This window comes from Eublepharis macularius, chromosome 11 (genome assembly GCF_028583425.1).
Source record: "Eublepharis macularius isolate TG4126 chromosome 11, MPM_Emac_v1.0, whole genome shotgun sequence".
Classification (NCBI taxonomy): domain Eukaryota; kingdom Metazoa; phylum Chordata; class Lepidosauria; order Squamata; family Eublepharidae; genus Eublepharis; species Eublepharis macularius.
In genome coordinates this window covers 29,195,446-29,214,974 of record NC_072800.1, presented here as the reverse complement: position 1 = coordinate 29,214,974, position 19,529 = coordinate 29,195,446, and the positions used below count along the sequence as shown (strand labels likewise).

Sequence of the window (19,529 nt, the reverse complement as noted above, 5' to 3'; positions counted from 1 at the left end):
CGCACTCTACGTTCAGTTCCCACTCGTGGTCCAGTAAAGGGACCCTGCTGAGGGCATCTGCCCGGGCATTGTCTGACCCAGCCATGTGTATAGCACGGAGCGACACGCCGTTCTTGATAGCCCACTGCCAAGTGAGTGTGGCTTCCCGGCACAGGGCCATGGACACTGTGCCCCCCTGCTGATTCACGTAGTACATGGCAGTCGTGTTGTCCGTCTGCACCAACACCTGACGATTTCTCAGCAGTGCTGTAAGAGACACAAGTGCGAAACGAATGGCCCTTAGTTCAAGCACATTGATATGGAGGGTCTTTTCCCTGTCAGACCAGACATCTTGCACAGACACATCACCACAGTAAGCCCCCCATCCCAACAGAGAGGCATCGGTGGTAACCGTGATGTCATGGTGTTGATACCCAAAAGGGGTCCCTTTAAACAAGTTGTCATCAGACAGCCACCAGTCCAAGGAGGAGAGGATGACCCTCGGGATAGAGAATTTGAGGGACGGAGGGTGCAGCAGAGCATCGTACCTCCGCACAAACCAGTTCTGGAGAGGGCGCATACGCAGCCTAGCAAAAGGCACCACAGAGGTAGCCGCTGCCATATGCCCTAATAAGCACTGGATAGTGCGCACAGACTGGAATCGGTTCCTTTTAAACATGGACACCAGACCCCTTAGGGACCGAGCCCTCTCCAAGGGGAGCAGAGCCTTACCCTCCACAGAGTCTAAGAGTGCGCCAATGTAGGACACCTTGCAGCTGGGCACCAGTTTGGATTTCTCCAAGTTCACCAGGAGCCCCAGGCGTTGGCAAGTGCTAAGTACCAAGCCAATGTCCTGCACCAGCCTAGACTCCGATTCAGCCACGATGAGCCAGTCATCGAGGTATGGAAAGATGGTACAGCCTTCTTCCCGTAGGAAGGAAACCACAGGGGCCACACATTTAGTGAACACTCATGGGGCAGTGGACAGGCCAAAGGGGAGCACCTTATACCGGAAAACCCTTTGCCGGTAAACAAAGCTCAGGTATTTCCTGTGCTCCTTCCGTATGCCCACGTGAAAGTATGCGTCCTTCAAGTCAAGAACCGCAAACCAATCCCCCTGTTTCAGCAAGGCGATCACAGCCGCCAACGTAACCATTTTGAATTTGGTCACCTTGAGGTAGGCATTAAGGCCCCTCAGATCTAAAATGGGACGTAAGCCCCCATCCTTCTTGGGGACCAGGAAGAACCTAGAGAAGAAACCCTTCACAGAGTCCCCATAGGGCAATTCTTCCACAGCACCCTTGGCCAAGAGCGACACGATCTCCGCATCCAGCTCGGCCATAGTGTTATTGACAGCTGTCAGGGGTGAACTGCATCTGGGCAGCTCAACAAACTCCAGCCCGTATCCCAGTTCAACAATAGTTAAGACCCATGAGTCAGATGTTATTGACTCCCACTCAGAGAGGAGTGGACTAAGTCTGTCCGAAAAGTTCGGGGATACGGCTGGCGTGACCCGTCAGTACTGCCTCCCGGCGCCCTGCTGATCTTTCTGCTGGGCCGGTTGCTGTGCCGGGCGAGGCTTGAAGGGCCGACGCCTCCTCTGCTGTTGTGCGGGAGGGTAAGGCCGCTGCTGGTAGGCAGGATACGGTTGGTAGCCCGGCCGCTGATGTTGGTATCTGCCCTGGTAGTGGTAAGGGCCGGACCGGGGAGCGTACCGTGGCCTGGAGGAGGGCTTGTCCGCTGGAGCCAGACCCAAGGACCGTGCCGTCTGCCTGTCCTCTTTTTTCTTTTTCAGGGTCTCGTCGGTCGATTTGGAGAACAGCGAGTCCCCTTCAAAGGGCATGCTCTCCACCCTGGAACGCACCTCCTGGGACAGGGCCGTAGACCGCAACCAGGAGTGGCGCCTGAGGACCACCGCCGAAGCCATTCCCCGAGCAGCAGTGTCGGCAGCGTGGCTCCCGGCATTCATCTGCTGCTTAGACAGCCGGACAGCCTCTGTTTGCAGCAGGGACACCACAGCCTTCTGCTCAGGTGGAAGGTCTCGAGTATAGGATGCCAACTTCTCCCAGAGGTACAATTGGTACCCTGCCATGATGGTCTGGTAGTTGGCGATCCTCAGACCCAGCGAAGCGACGATGTACTGGCGCCTGCCCATGGCATCCAGCTTCTTGCCCTCTTTATCGGCAGGCACCGAGGAGTGACCCGACCGTCGGGGGTTGAATTCCTCCGTGACCAAGGAGGAAGGTGGAGGGTGTTTCACCAGTGCCGGCCAGGTACCCTGCTTGACCTTGTAGAGCTGCTCAATCCTCTTGGATGTTGGAGGCTGATCACAGGGCACCTGCCATACCTTCTCCACGATTTCCTCAATACCCTCGAGCATTGGAAACCCAACGTACGCCGGATTATCCCCGTAAATACGTTTGAGGAGCTTGTCCTTGGTCTTCGGGGCTGCTGAAGAGATGTCCATCTCGAGAGCCTTGGCCATTCTTGCCATCTGGTCGGCGTAAATGCGGAGGTCCTCGAATGGGGAGTCCGCAGATGGCACTAGCTCCTCAGCTGGCGATGGTTCGGACCAGGACTCCGACTGGTAGCCGCCAAAGCTCTCGACATCCTCCTCATCGGAACCGAGCTGGGATTCCGGAACCTGGAGCGGAGGGGGAGCCCACGCCGACCTCGATGTCGAAGGCCTCGGTTCCGACACGGCGAAGCCCGCAGGTGCCCCCTCCCATTGGCAACGGTATGGCGAGGGGAGGTAGGAAGCCTGTCGATGCCGGGACGCAGTGGACCGGACTGATCGGACACTGTCCCCGGAACCATGCCGCTCACGACCGACCGGAGGTGGAGACGGACGGACAGGCGACGGACGGCTCCGACGAGGAGACGGGCTCGGTTCCAACCTCGGCGACCGAAGGGGAAGCGATGGTCGGCTCCGACGGCGCGGGCTCGGCTCCGGCCCCGACGAGAATTCCGCGGGCACCGTCTCGAAGGCCATCGGATCCGGCACTGGCACGGAGATGTCTTCTGGCTCCGGGGAGCCCAGATGAGGGGAAGGCGTGTGAGGAAGCACGATGACCTCCTCCTGAGGAGCGGGACGCGGCGACCGGTGATGCTTGGTCTTCTTCTTCTTCTTTGCTGGTTCCGAAGAAGACCTCGGAACCGACGCGCTCCTCGCCTTCGAAGGGGACCTCGGCTTCGACCTCTTCGCTTTGATCGGGATCGAACCGGTCGTCGGTTCCGACCGGGGACTCGGTACCAGGATCCTCGGTTCCGAAGCTGGTCTCGGATCCGACCTGGTAGATGACGCGCTACGGGGCGGCCGCACCGGTCCCTGCGCTGGAGAGGCCGCTCTCGACGCCGAGGTACTCGGGGGACGCGGTTTCGACCCCGACCTCGCGGAGGCCACTGAGCCAGCTCTCGAATGCCGTTCGGCAGAGGGGCTTGGGCCGGCCTTGGAGGAGGGCAACGGAGCGCCTCCGGACATGACCTTCTGCCACAGGGAGGAGTTCAGTCGGGCCTTGCGCTCCTGCCGGGCCTTGCTGGTGAAGCCCTGGCAAATCTTACAGGCCGTCACATTATGGGTCTCCCCCAAACAGAACAGGCACAGTTCATGGCCATCGGTCTTGGCCATTTTAGTGTGGCATTGCAGGCAATGCTTGAAGAGAGCCTTAGAGGCCATCTTCAGGGGCACGCGAAAGGAAGGTCAAAAACAGTCCGAGTCAAATTACCGAGTCCACAACAAAGTCCAAAACGAGATCCGAAGAATAGTCGAGGTCACGAAGTCCGAAGTCAAAAGCCAAGCAATCAGTCAGAATAAAGCACGAAGCACAAAAGCACAGAGCAACGAAGCTCACGTTCTCTCCAAGCGGCGGCAAGAAGAGAACTGAGGGAAGGGGCCGTTGGTCGCTGGAGGATCACGTGACCGTTTGGGCGGGAAAACGGTCGCTGAGGCACGCGACAAACGGCCCCTTCGGAGCCATGGAAGCTCTAGAAAGTTCTCCGGCGGCTGGCCTGCGCCTGCGCAGTCCCCATGTGTGGAGGCACAGAAGAACGAAGATGAACTTACAGATTTGGAACACACAAAGACAACAACAGCAGCCTGAACAACATTTCTTGGCCTCTCCCAGCTTGGTGCTATTCAAATATTTTCCATATCAGCCATCTGCCAAGGAATCTCCACCAACTGTATACAATCAGGAAAGTATTCTCCAGTAAACAGTTAAATTTATGTGGGAGACTGACCAGCCTGCTGAGCCTTGCCTTGCACTCTGTCGGTTTCCTGACCCTCCCCCTTTGGGGAATCTTATATTTCACCTCTCCAGAAATTTGCTCACGATGGCTCACAAAGTAAATACAATGCAATAAAATCATAAATAGAATTATTAATATTAGAACAAGCCAGGATTGTAAGAACAGTGTAAGACAACGTTTGGGAGCCTAAAATGTTATCCATAAAACAACCCTGCTAGATGCAGACCATGAAGACAACAATAAAAGGAACCTCTCAGTTAAAAGCAGAGGTTAAAAAAATGTTGTGGGTTGGCACCTAAAGGACAGTAAGGAAGGTGCCAGGTGAGCACATCCTGAACCCACCCACAATGCTCTGCCATTTCAAGTGTGCAGGGAAAGATTCAGTGGGCACCAAATGTCCATATATCATACTGATATAATCTTCACTGTAGCGGTAGCAGCTCTTAGGCTACAAGCACATCCTGGTTAGCATTAACCATGTTTTATGTATGTAAGGATGTAAAGACAAAACCTGCTAGTTAAAAGGGATGGCATGGTGGGGGTAATTCACACACAGAGGTGGTGGGAATATCCCAATCGATATATTGTCGAAGGCTTTCACGGCCGGAGAACGATGGTTGTTGTGGGTTTTCCGGGCTGTATTGCCGTGGTCTTGGCATTGTAGTTCCTGACGTTTCGCCAGCAGCTGTGGCTGGCATCTTCAGAGGTGTAGCACCAAAAGACAGAGATCTCTCAGTGTCACAGTGTGGAAAAGATGTTGGCAGGTCATTTATATCTACTCAGGAGGGGTGGGGTTGAGCCGAGTCATCCTGTAAGAGTTTCCCAGGGTGTGGAATGCTAATGGCGGGAGGGTTCACTGTATCCTGAGGAGCTTCTTTTGCATATGGATTGGTACTTGATGTGCTAATCTTCTCTGCAGGGCTATTGTCGGGTATAGAGTGTTTTGTTAGCCTGGTGTTTTTCAGAACTGGAATATCCCAATCCTTTAATCATGGCTTATATATGCAGCAGGCTATAACAAACAAAGGGTGCATTTTCACTAGCTTACTAGCAAATCGAAGGGGCAGCCACATTAAATACCTGATGACTCCTTGGAAAAGAAGGTGTTTCTCTCCATGTAGTTATTGATTATTTCTACAGGTCTGAACTTCTTGTTCTTTTTGAAGATATCTACGGCAGACTTTGAGTGTGCATCAAGGATCCTTGGGTCCACCCCAGCATTTAGAAGCATCACCACATCTTCAATTTGATCTAAATCACAAAACACACATAAGAAGATATAACCTTCATCATTCACAAGAGAAAAAGCTTCTTATCACACATTCGAGTTTGGAGACTGAGACCTCCAAGAAGAAGGAACCTCTGAACAGAACACGGCAGCAGTTTTGAAAACGGTCCAAAGTGCATTCAACAGCCATCCATTTGATGTATTCCACAAGATGGCACCAAGGTGCACAAGTCCCTCACCTGATTCCTGTCTGATATATAAAGCAGATGGTAATAACCACAAGACAAGTGAAAGAGTCCAGTAGCACCTGTAAGACTAATAAAATTTGTGGTCGGATATGAGCTTTTGTGAGTCACAGTTCACTTCTTCAGGTATCTGAAGAAGTGAGCTGTGACTCACTAAAGATCATACCCAACCACAAATGTTGTTGAAGTCTTATAGGTGCTACTGGACTCTTGCTCTTTTCTACTTCTACAAACACAGTTACCTATCTTGATCTATCTCCACGAGACAAGTGTGAGTTACACAACCCGCGTGGCAGAATTTCACTTTGTTGGTATGCACCAAATTGGTTGCATAGAGAAGTGCAGAGCAGATCCATTCTTCAGTTGGGCAGGATGAATGTGTGTCAAGTTACAAAGAATTCCAGGACTGAAGCCCTCAAAACCAGCAGGGCAACTCCTGCTCCCCACTATAAAATTGATATACAGCCATTCGAATTGTGATTTCAAACAAACACAAAAGGTGTACTTGGAATTATGCATGCTACATTTCAGGTAAGCAAACATGCTTGACATACAATAACCTAATCATCAGTACACACAGAAATCAAAAAGCTGTGAGGGACTCTCTTTCCCAGAAGTTTCGTGCAGATGCTGAAAGGCGCTACGGGTAAGGCTGAACCTTGTAATACCCCACAGCTCATGGTATACAGCAGTAACACCCAATGCTACTTTTTTTGACATTGACCCAGCACCCTGGGGGGGGGGGGAAGGTGCGATGGTGGCAGGCCGAAGAACCACTCACAGTACATGAACAAAAGCTGGACTCAAGCACCTCATTCTTTCATTTCCTTTTTGGCAAGGACTATGCATTCATCTGTCACGTTAAGTCTTTTTAGTCACAAAAATGTCTTCTGCTTACAAGGATGATGTTCATTGGGCAAGCAACAAAGGGATAGGATGTCGCAGCCGACTAGATTAATAGTCCCATACATATTACAAAGATAACCTGAATGAATTACAGGCCCACTGAGATGCTAGAATGGATATCTATTTCCCTAGTGCCACCCAGTGGAGTGAAGAAAAATCCAGTTTAAAAGAATTTAAACAGTGAGGCTGCAGATCTAGAAGAAAACATTGAGAAGCAGCGAGAGTGAGAGTGGTTTTTCACTGGGGGAAGAGGGGGAGTAAGTCCCTCAGGGTCAGACGCTGCTGATTGTTTCCATTTAAGCCCCGCTGACTAAAACAAGCCTCCTTTTGCAAACACGAACCTTAACACTTAGCATTCTGCAGGGTTTGCAACTGAGATGTCCAGGAATCGCAGCCAGAAGCCTGGGGAGGGAGGGGAAGCCTAAGAGTTGATGTAAGAGCAACAGCCAGCTCTCCCCACTTCCCTGACAGCGTAATCCTAGACGTTTGCTCAGAAATATGCTCTACTGAGGTCCCAGGTAAATGTGGGTTAGGCTGTAAGCCAGTGCCCATTTAGCTGGGAGTATGCCCCACTACATTCAATGCAGCTTACTTCTGGGTAAACATGCATAGGATTGAAATGAAAATCTTCTATATGCGCCAGTGTTCTGCAGCAATGGATATGCTCCACTTGGGCGAAGGCCTGGTTTGGTTGCTCATGTTCAGCATGCACGGTGCTGCAGCCGCGGTGGGGGGGAGGAGAACCAGTTCCAAACAGACTTAAGGAGCCACACCATGGGATTGATCTTCTAGGGTCCCATCAATAACAATGTTTCTCATCTCGCTTAAACTATGCCACATTTTGCCCTTGTGTTTGAGCATCCAGCAGACTCTTTTTAAAGCCTGGAGCAGAATTGCTACTAATTTCCTATAAAAATGTTTTCCCAGTCCTGTGACACTAAACAGAAAATAAACAGTCTTTATGTAGAGAACATTTCTCATATTTGGTCCAAGAGAAAAATGAATGCTCCTGATTTGAAATGCTACTGTTTCCCTCAAGTAGGAGAGGTTTTTATTTATTATCATTATCATTTAAAAAAATTTTTCCCAGCCTTTCCTGCTAAGCTCTCAGGGCATTGTACCTTGTTCTCCTATCCTTACAACAGCCCTGTGAGGTAGGTTAGGCTGAACAGATGTAAAGGCATCTAGCAATGAGTAAAAATTCCTGCTGGGTTTGAAGAAGAAAATAAAAAGGAATAGCATAAAAGAACCTTGTCATTATAAAGTCTAGTTAGTCCAGGACTTATTTTACTCTTACAGATAATATTGTGGTGGGATCAGATTTTAAAGTGGGCTACCAGCCACATTTGTGAGCCGTCTGTTTTAGATAAACATCTGAACTCCACGGAAAGACTCAGGGATAGTTTGACTCTGGGTACTCAAGCCAAATATGCTAGAATTTAGGGATCAAATCCTAGAACTTCTAAACAAAATTAATCAACGCAGGACCCCAACAAGAAAGAATGGCAAACAAGTCACAATCAATCATAGCATCATCTATAACAACTTATTAACACAATATTTATGTAAATGAATGAAAGAACTTCTCACTAAAATAACAGCATAAAAGTGAAATTGTTACTGCTAGTTGCAGCAGATTTCTGATGCTAAACTACCTCCCTACTTTGAAAGACTAGGAGATTTTTCACGTAATCAACTAAGGATTTGCCCCTGAGCAGAGCCTGCTGCTTGGTAAGAACAGTGAAGCCCATGAAAGTGTTGCCAGCAGCTGCTCCTTAGGTTTGTAACTTTCTTCCTCTAGAAGACTAGCAAAGTCAGAAGCACTTCTGCAAATGCACTGTTTAATATGGGCAGCACTTCCATGACTGGGAATGGGAATGGCACTCTTACAGAAAACATGCTTTATTTATTTTTCATGTGTAAGCGTTCTGATAAATTCTATTGTAAATGTTGTTACTTATGATAAGGGATAGGAGAGGCTAAAAGCAGAAAACAATTTCATGTCACAGCAAGTAAACATATGTTACAGCGAAGACAAGTTTCTAGCTGTGTTTAACTTACTTTTTAAAGAATATCCAACTGTCTGGGATGCTACAATGTGGAGAACTGTTGACCCATCTTCATTTTGCTGGTTGATAAGAGCCTTCAGTTCAGGTTTATGGGCAAGCAACCATGTGAAAAGGTGGTTTCCTTCTAAATAATTTAAAAGGCAGAAGCATACACCATTGGTCTAAGAGCAAGTTTTGTGCAGCACTTGCACAATGATCAAGGAGGGCAAGCAAACAATCTTATAACAGCACATTTGTTTTTACTTAATTTTATCTATTCTGTGGGTAATAGTTCATTGCAGGGCCCACTGTCAGACAATGGTGACCTTTCTGTTTATCAAGAAGACCACAATTCATGACCAAAGTATGAAAGAGTGCCACTCTAGTCCACATCTTATCAACTAGTTCATTTTTTATTTACTAGGTCAAGCTACAGAGTTTTTGTTTGCTAAACTAGGCCGCAATGCTATGCAGACAAGGCAGGCAGGCATGACTTCATGTCACAGGGAGACCCATCAATTTTCTGTTCTGGACTAGGAGGGCCATAAACCCCTGCGCTAGTGCCAATTACAGCACCCGCGCCACAAGCACTCTGGAGGAGGCTTTGAAATTTGCGTGGCTGTGGTGATTAAATTTTTGTTTCAGGTGTTCATTTTATAAATCGGCTTCAGCATTAAATCAAGTCCTCGAATGCTGCACAGAATTGTTCGGGCAGCCCTTCATTTACTGCTTTTTGAACTTACTTGCTTTGATACAAAGTTTGATGACTGCATGAAGAGGACAAGTGCCGACACTTTCTATGTTTGCTCCAATGGTGATCAGCCACTCCACCAGTTTGGGTACCCTTTCCATTCTCTCATACAGGCCAAAGAGGACATATTTCTAGTTTGAACAACAGAAAACACACTGTAAAGCCACTGGATATATGTAAAACCATTATTATAAATCAGGATAAAAAATATCCACAAAAGCCAACAATAAATTATGTTGTTTGTGGATCTCCCGCTAAGTCTTCAAATGGCTTTTCTGCCGATTTTTCCAATTCAGGGACACTGGGCTGTGTGTGCACTTCATGCAGGCACTTCTGGATTACAGAACAGGTATCACCTACCTTACCTGCTACTTATGCAAAAGCCCTCGGTGAAATTCATTTCCCAATTTTGCTCAACCAGTCCCAAGAAAAAGGACTCCTACTAGAAGGTTTGGACTCACATCAAACAGATCTTTCAGCGATAAATTGGTGACTCGCAGATTCCTTGGCAACCTGTCTTTTTCAGTTGCCAATAACAGACAAGCCTAGGAAGGAAAAAATATTTGTGAGCATGTGGCCTTTTTACGTATTAACTCTGATATGCGTCCAGGCCAATTCTTTTACAGATTAAAGAGATGTTTGCAAGAAACTTGCCCAGTTCTTAAAGGCCATGATGTTCCAGTGACACTGGGAGAGATGACAGGAGGCAACTCTCCAGCAGTATTTTCTCAGCTTGGAATTCAAACAAGTTCCTAATGCCAGTACCATTCTGAGGTTTTGTACGAAGCACTACTGTTCATTAAAAAAATCTCCAAGGTCCCATTTCTAGGGCCTTATAAGCCTATTTCGCATAGTGATGCCCTTAATTAGAAAGACCGTGTAATGCAAGTGCCCCTGCTGGTAATATTACTTTTTACTGAGTCCCCGGCCTGAACCCTTCTTACTCCAATCGTAATTAAAAGGCAAGATATATTTTAAGCTTACGTACTGCTTCTGCACCTGGCCAGTTGGTATTCATCAAACTAGATGACCAGGGATGGTAGCTACTCCCAGGTTACACTCAGAAGTTGATCATTTTATTTTCTTACTTGAACTTGAAGAAACTGTCCTGAGATTCTGGGAGAAAAGCGCAGCGACTAAACCACAGCAACAGGCACCTCTCTCTTGGGTGGCAGGTGTGACCCATAGGGCATGCAGCACAGTCACCACTGAAGGTACTGCTGCCATCTCCTCTCTTAGGGGACTCATGCCCAGGAAGAAATCTTGTGTCAGGCTAGTGACACAGGACGAAAGGGAGCACTGCCCTATGCCACATGTTGCGCCTTACTTCATACTACAATTTTTGAGCAGCAGCCAAGAATTTGTATGCACAAACTCTTGCTAAAACACACACTTTTTTTGAGCATTCACAGATGCTGTGCATAAATTGCTATTCAAGATGCTGCGAGTTTGCCATCACAAATTCTGAGCATACAAGCAGTGCTGTTTACTTGGACAGCAGTAACTACCTTTTGGGGGAGGAACATGATGAGCCCTGTACCAGATAACTTTTTTTTTAGGAGTGAAAAAGCACACTTCGTGCCACAGTGAGCACTACAAGAGAGATTTGCTTCCCTCTGCCAGCAGGACAGCAGATTGTTTTCACTACAGCAGGATACAAGAAAGGTGTTAATTAAGCTTCCATGTATTCGCTGCAAGACTGTTGTATTTTGCACAGAAATAAAGACATTTCACCTAACTCTTGACACCAGTCCCCACGGCACCTATCCACTCAACTTAATCTTTCTTCCCCCAACTCTAAAGATATGAACAAATTTTGAACTCCACCCAAAAACTGTATTAAGCATCTAAATTGAGAACTAACATTTACAGTTTACTCAACTAATCCCCATTATAAAAAGGGTTTCATTCCACAAAATCTGAAACTTTTATGTTGTCTGTAACGTCACTCTAAACTTAGGGAAAGCAAGATACCAGTATTTCAATTGTATAAATAAAAACTGTAAGCCTACCTGCCATTGTGCCCTCCTGACCAGCTTTTCAATCACGTGTTGCCAAACTGACAGACTGAAATTTTCTCTTACAATATCTTTAGTGATAGATAAAATCTGTGGGGTAATAGCTCTTACATCTAAGGGGGAAAAAAGCAGCTGAAGTTTACACCATTTTTTTTAAAGTAGTGTACTTATAAACTTGCAACACTGATGAACAGAATGGGGAATGTAAAAAACTGAAAATATGCTCGCTTAAAGCATTTTTTCATCACTAGTGGTGAGAATATCAGACTATGATCTGGGAGGCCCATGTATGAATCTCTACTCTGACAAGGAAGCTTGCTGGCTGACCTTGGGCCAGTCACAGACTGATCTGAGAAGTCTGTTGTTAGGATAAAATGGAACAGAGAATGGTGGAGGCTGTTTTGGGTCTCCACTGAGGAGAAAGGCAGGGTACGTTCTCATAGAAACAGGGAGTATTCAGGCCTATTCAAGCATCATTTTATTCAACCTGGTATAAAGAAGACAAACTTTTGGGCTTAAATGATCCCTTATCCCATCCCTGCCACCATGTAGAAAACAGTGTCCAAAGAGGGAGATCCCCTGAGCAGACGAGCACATTGTCTCACTGGGTCTATAATCCAATCTCTTTAAAAGAAGGAAACCAGATTACAGAACCTGAGAAACTCCATTTACAGGTAATCCCATGGGCTGATCATTTCAGAAGGGACTTCCACCAACAGAACTCCCCTGCCTCCCTCTGACCAGTACTGACCACTGACCTCTCCCAAAAGCTCCCATGGGACAGAGGAACCCCCCACCCCCACCAGAAAAGCATGAGGAGCAAATCACAGGAGTGAAAGTGGAACTGGCCAAAAATTATCACCAGGATCCAAAATCATGTCTCCAGGCTACTGGGATTTGGGGAGGAGGAATTAGCGTAATCCTGTTCCCTTTCATTTTTTAACTAAAATGGTATTTAAATAAGGCTTTAGAATGTCATTCCTTTGTTTGTTCACATTGAACAGTAGCTATGGTGGGAGTGGTACTTATTTAAGGAATTACGGAATATGAACTGAACCCACAGTCGGAAGTATGGTCAGCAAGAATTCTAAAAGGATGGCGAAAGTTAAGGGAAGTCAATGTAAGGGAAGCTAATAATATCCATCACGGCCATTACCCTAGATACTAATGGCTTGACCAAACCATCTGAAAATGTTTTCTTGACCTCTCCTACCTATGCAACAAGAGAAAGGCAGGCAGGTACACTCAGTCTAGGAGCTTTGCTCCTGAACTCTCAGAGATATCCCTCACCGAAGCTGCTTCTGAGGCACATATCTCTCTTGCTGGATTAGAGCAAGTACCTTAAAACAAAAGTGCACTGCAGAACCTTCATTTACAACCTAACTGAAATAAAAATCCACTTTGCAACAATTACAGTCCTCCACAGTGTCATCAGTCATTGAATCTACTCCTATTGCAAGTCTAGTTAAAACATAATTTCCGATGTTTACTCACTGTTAATGCTCGAGAAGATGCCAACTATAAACTCCGAAATTTGGATTACATCTGATGACTTTGGAAGAAGCTTCAAACCTTGATAAAATATTCTCGCTGCATCTAGAGGCCGCGACAACTTACTCAGAGAATAACCAGCTCTGTAGTAGCCCTAAAAGAGGGAGAAGTCATTATTACTTTTCAGTAAAACGTGAGTAGTGTGGCAGAGCCGAGTAATTTAACAGGGAGTGCATAATGGCCTGTCTTTCTGTATGAAGACTGAAGGAGAGAACTGTAAAGGACAGCCACGTGGAGAGACGACAGGGTGAACTGGTTCCATTCCTCAGCAGAGCTGCTCTTGTGGAAAAGGAAGGAGGAGCAATTTCACCTCTTTGTTCTTCCTGACTTCAGCATGTCCAACCTGCATGGCGATTTATTTATTCAGAAAACTTTTCAGATGCCTCTCCAGGAAAACCTGCCTGAGGCAGCTAACAAAATAAATCGTAATGAAAAACATAAAGCATTAAAAGGTGTTAATAAAAAAGCATTAAAAACTTGAGCCAAAGCATTAAAAGGTAGTTGAGCAGCTTAAAACAAATAACCGTTTTTAGATTAAATACACTACAAAGGTGATGTTAAAACATTAATCCCATAATTAAAAGCCTGAGAGAACAGAAACGGTTTGACTTAGCACCTAAAATAAAGTAACAGAGGAACCAAATGAGCCTCACAGGGAAGAGCGTACCACGGGCAAAGTGCCACTACTAAAAAAAGTTCTGTCTCTGATTACCACCTCTGATGGTGGAGCATAGAAAGCAGGGCTCAAGAGGATGAAAATTGGTGAACTGGACGGGCTATTCATCTACATGGGTCATGCAACCCTGGGAATGATCTCTCTGGGGGTCAGAAAGGAAGAAAGGCACAGAGTGGTGGGACAAATGCCAATATTCATTACCCCACCTGTTCTTATATACCAGTGTAAGTCGTACATGGTATAACCTTCGCCCTAACCTCCATTCTTGCCCAAAGAATTACTTCCTCATTTACTTGGATGCAATTCTTGCTAGTAATCCCAAATTTGGTTCAATATTTTGTCAAATCAAAAAGATTCCACACTCTGGTACCAAAATGCTTCAAGGAAGCCTCAAAAAGAGTTTCACAGGCAAAGCACCAACCCATTTGCAATCAATTGACCTCAACATGTAATGACTGACAGCCAAATGTGTCCCCCATAAAAAAGAACAAGATTTGAATAATAATAATACTAATAACTGCACTTATATACTGCTCTTCCAGACAGATTAGTGCCTCACCCAGAGCGGTGAACAAGTTAGTGTTATTATTATCCCCACAATACAGCTGGGGCTAAAAAGTGTGGCTTACCCAAGGCCACCTACTAAGCTCATGGCAGTAGTGGGATTCGAACCAGTAGAGCGCTGATTCGCAGCCAAACTACTTAACCACTGTGCTACAACAGCTCTCATGTTATTGTGATGCAAATCAATAGGGCCTAAAACCATACATATAGTGCAATCCTAGCCAAAGTTGCACCCTTGTACACCCACTTCAATAGATTTAGAAAAGGGTAAAGATTGCACATATGGCAACCAGCTAGCAGAGAAACTCCGGCACAAAACTCTAGCCGATCGTCATTCACAACGGAAAGAATACTTGTAATTATAAAGCATCAACCAGCATTGCATGTAGCAGGAAAAATAATCCTGAAAATTCTAAAGGCCATATTAACACTACAGGTGCCCGGATACCTTCCCAATCATTTCTGTTGCTTTTAACTCTCTCTAAGCAAAGGCCATATGGAGTTTCCCAATGTGATAAAATTACAAGTGAAACTCAACAAACAAATGTCAATTCCAAAGTTCTTCCTCACTGCAGGAACACAGTCAAACTCATTTCACCAAACACAAATGCAAAGGAGCAGCTCACCCAAATCTCCTCTTCCAAATGTCTTACCAAGTCACACGCTGCTTCAAATATGTTAAAAATATCAACATGTACCAGTATAAGAGAATGGCTATAAAATGTTATATAGATGGTATTTAACACCGAAAAAATTAGCCATAGCCAATAAACAGCTATCTAATAAGTGTTGGAAATGTAAGGAGCATGAAGGTTCTCTATTTCATATGTGGTGGACTTGCCATAAGGCTAGGGACTTTTGGACTGAAGTATGTGCTGAGATGTCTTTGATACTCCAGTATAACGTTGCTAAATATCCAGAAATGTTGTTATTATCTTTGCATCTAGAAGATGTTAATAGAAATGATAAGACATTGTTATATTATATGATAATAGCAGCAAGAATTGTATATGGTCAATACTGGAAGAAAGAAGAAATACCTGAAATTGAAGAATGGACTAGGAAATTGTTGTACATGGCTGAAATGGACAAGTTAACAAGAAATTTGAAAGATCAAGATCCGAAAAGGTTTTTGGAAGAGTGGAAAAAGTTGAAAAAAATACATGGAAAAGAAATGGGATGTTAAGGGACAATTATGGTCTTTTGAAGGGTTCTAAAGATATTAAGTAAGATAAGATATAGTTAAGATCTTTACTAATAACAAGTTAAGAACAATTATAGTATAGTAATAAGGTGCTAACAATAATGGGGGGTTGGAGTGCTGTTGGAAGTCAACATTGAAAAGGGGGAGGGAAGGGGGTGGGGAAATATGCATATGGGAAATGAAATGAATTGTATATGTGTTTTAATTTGAATATATTGACCCATCCAATACAATTTTTCAAAAAAAAAAAGTCACACGCTGCTTCAAAATTATTTGCTATTCACAACTTTAAATCTTGATCAAAGAATTTTAAAAAACCCAGCCTGATAAGCAACACAGAGAGCAGAATACCTTAACATAAGTTGGATCATACTGGATACTTTCTTGTGCTGAGTAAAATGCTTCATCCCATTTATTTAGATTGTAAAAGGCATTAGATCTATTGCACAGTAACACCGCCATGTCTCGGTCACGAGAAATCCTACAAGAAAAGTATTTTAATGTAACAGTCTTAAGAGGAATTGCTTTCAATCACTACTATGACAATACAAAGCAGAAATATTTCCTCCCCATTCTCTCCACAAGAAAAGAAGTATAAGGAAAAAATGTGTTGAATATTGTATTTGCTCTGTACAATTCCAACTGAATGCCACTAGAAAAAAGCACAAGATACATTTTATCTATTTGGAATAGCACTATTAATAACCAGAGATGGGCACGAACCAGGAAAAAAAACAAACCCTGTGGTTTGTGGTTCATTGCGTTTCACAAACCACGAACTTTTATGAGCCTGCCCTGGTTCGCAAACTGGTTCATTTAGTTCATGAAAATGTCACTGCTGGGTCAGCAGATCGTCACTTCCAGGTCAGCAGAAGGTCTGCAGAAAGCCCATCCCCATTGCCTAGGAAACTGATTGATCAGCGCCAGGCTGTCTGCAGTGACGAACTGAAAAACGAACCAAACTAGCCAGCCTAAAGTTCGCGTTGGTTTGTCAGAAATGGGTTCTGACGAACCACTGGTTCACGAACCATGAACCGGCTCGGTTCGCGCCAAACTTTGGTTCGTATTTCGGTTCATGCCCAACTCTATTAATAACCCCCAGACAGCTAAAACAGCTTACAGCACTTTTTCCCATTGTAGGGCTGCAGTTAGATGACATAAACTGGTGTTTATTTGCTGTGGATGTGAACCTGATTGTTGGACTTATGCATCAGTTTCCTCCTATCCCAATGGTATGCACCAAGACTGAAGTAAAAAAGTCTTCAATGAACTACAAGCCACTGTATTTTATGAAAATAGACACGTGATAAATGTTTTAAAATTTCTTATGTAACATTGTAATAAGTAACATCTTAATAACCAAATTCCCCCTTATATTATCTGAAGTCATTCCCAACTTGAAGATATAACTTCTTGGTCATTAAGTAGTGTACCACAGGAGTCCATGTATCTTCATAGCCTTGAGGAGAGAAATTTATCTTAGTCTCAAAAAAAGAGTTGTTTGTAATTCTACCCATAACATAGTTACACGAAAGTTTCTCTTGCCAGAGTGAGATGGGGAGGGAGGTGATTTCCATCCAGCAGCTAAAGTGAGTCTGGCAGCAGAAACCAATAAGGAGATCAGATTCTTCTGCTGTTTAGATTCTGTTTAGAGACAGCAGAAGAGGGCCGAAGATCTAACAACAAAAATTCAGGGGTAAACGGTACTGCAAAATTTGACACCCTTTCAATTTGCTCCGTCACCTCTTTCCAAAATGCTTGAATAACAGGACAAGACCACCAAGTATGAAAACAAGAACTTATTTAATTACAGTTTTTCCAACAAAATGGACTATACGTTTTTATCATCTTATTCCATTGTAATGGAGTATAATCCCAGAATGTAAACAGTTTGAAAAATTGAAACTGGGTATTATATGTTTGGATCTATTAGAGGGTGAGTTCCAAATTCTGGTCCATTCCTCTGGAGAAACATCTTTCCCCAATTCTTTTTCCCATCTCTGTAGATAGGACGTGGCAGAAGATGGTTTAGATCACATAACGATTTATACAATAAGGAACATACACCTTTATGTTTCTTCCCCTCCATATGAATAATTTCTTCAAATTAGTTAAGTGGCCTAAAAAGCTCTCCTAATTCATTTATGAAAGAAGTCTCTTAATCTGAAAGTATTGAAACCACCCCAAAGAGCATCCCAACTTATTTTCGACTTCCTCCTTAGTAATGTATACACCTGACTTAAGATAATCCGAAATATGATCAATTAGTTTATTATCCCAAGAATGGAAGGCTTTAAGTTCCTGCCAGGGGAAACCACTTCTGAGCAACAAAGGTCAAAACTGGTGAGATTCCCGGAGCTATTTTTGATCTCACTAAGTCCCAAATTCTGAGTGTATTTTTCAAACATCTACAACAAGAAATGCCAGCTGGATGCATTTTGGGATTGGTCCAGATGGTTTGAGCTAATGTCTAGTATAATCTGCCTCAATTTGCACCAATTTCTCCTCCAAATGCCCAGATAGTATTTTCACCAGAGGGAAGGTTCATTGCTAAATAATAATTTCTTTCTTTCCCAGTAACCAATATCCTTAAAGCATTCAGACAAACTGGAGTCATCTCAAGATTTCCATTCTCAATCTCAGTGCATTTAAAATTTTGAACAGAGTGGAGTAAAAGAAAACTGGGAGATTGCTGGAAAAACAGAACAGCTAAATGAAGTAGATTAAAGCAAGCAAAACCATGGATGAAGGCGTGTTCTGCACTCAAGACATCATGATTAAACTCTAGTTCCTAACAACATCCAACTGCAGGTTGCCAAAGTGGAAACTGTTGCTTGGTATTAAACCAGGATTCTAAATTATGGGTGGAAATTTTGCTTAATAAGCAACTGTTTAAACTACCAAAACATTTAACATTAGCAAATCCATAATCTAGCTAATTCCTACATATCAGCTCTGCTAGTGATTTTTGTTAGAAAAAATATGTTAATGTGGTTCCATCTCAGTCTTGTACATACACAATTAACAGCAAGACCAGCACGGACAAACGCATTCCCAGAATAACCAGGTAACTCTTTACCAGTTTTCTAAGCCTTGCTGTTAGTCAATGAATTCTCGTAGTTTAAACATTTAATGCCTATTCCTATTCTAAACCGTGGCTTGTATCTGACTTAACCATGGTTCATATTAAACTATTTGCTGTTACATCTGAATGCAGAAATCCCAGTTTGGTCAGAAGCACCACCTGCATACGGAGCAGTAAAATATAGCCATTTCAGCTGCTTTCAGCTATCAATAGTGCTTTCCCATGGAAATGCCCTTTTTCTCCCTTCTCTCCACCCACACATACCTTTCCCGTATTAGTAACGACTCACCAAGCAGAACCATGCAGCTCCAGCCACTCCAGAGAGGAAATTATTTAAATGGCAGTGGAACAAAAGATCTCACTTAATCACATACTTTTCTGCAGTCTGCCAACATGTACAATATAAATTGAGCTACACAGAACATTGTTGCAATCTAAAGCGCTTCACTGCCCACCTACTGCCTTACTTTCCTCCACAGATTTCAAAGCGAAATTAGAGAGACTGCTGAATTGCAACTGATAACGAAGCTCAAGACAATGCATCTCCCTGGACTGAATCGAAACCTAGGCTTCCTGTCTTATTACCAATGCTGATTTCTCCACACCCACCCCTCTGCATACCCCACCCTATTCAATCACACCTGCTATTGTCATTAACTGGCTATTGTCATTTGGCGTCTGAAATCATCCCACTCTCCAAGATACAAGGACAGATGGACTCCCATTCTAGCAGAAGCTGAAGAAGTGAGCTGTGATTCGTGGAAGCTCATACACGACCAGAAATTTTGTTAGTTTTATAGGTGCTACTGGACTCTTACTCTTTTTCCTACTCATAGTTCCTCCTTTAAACCCCTCCCCCAAAACCTCAAGATGGAGCAAGTAAGTAAATCAGTAATTGTCATGTTTTTCTTCCTAGGTTCATATGATATAGTAAAATGGAGTAAGAAAGGAATGAGGACTATGAATCTATTCCTTTCAGAGTAAAATAAAAAGTTCAGGGAATGCAGAAAAAAAGCTAGAAAGGGA

At 44.3% G+C, this 19,529-nt stretch overlaps 1 protein-coding gene across 3 annotated transcripts in view; it reads right to left on the bottom strand.

Annotated features, from left to right (window-relative positions):
- Positions 1 to 19,529, bottom strand: part of TRANK1 (tetratricopeptide repeat and ankyrin repeat containing 1) — a 71,069-nt gene that overhangs the window by 41,492 nt on the left and 10,048 nt on the right. For all 3 annotated transcript variants that reach the window (XM_054991040.1, XM_054991042.1, XM_054991041.1), the window contains exons 3-9: positions 15,770 to 15,899; positions 12,918 to 13,068; positions 11,418 to 11,536; positions 9,867 to 9,950; positions 9,398 to 9,536; positions 8,668 to 8,799; positions 5,308 to 5,478 (exon numbers count right to left, since the gene is read on the bottom strand). In XM_054991040.1, the coding sequence (XP_054847015.1) occupies positions 5,308 to 5,478; positions 8,668 to 8,799; positions 9,398 to 9,536; positions 9,867 to 9,950; positions 11,418 to 11,536; positions 12,918 to 13,068; positions 15,770 to 15,899 (926 nt within the window). The remainder of the gene's footprint in view (positions 1 to 5,307; positions 5,479 to 8,667; positions 8,800 to 9,397; positions 9,537 to 9,866; positions 9,951 to 11,417; positions 11,537 to 12,917; positions 13,069 to 15,769; positions 15,900 to 19,529) is intronic.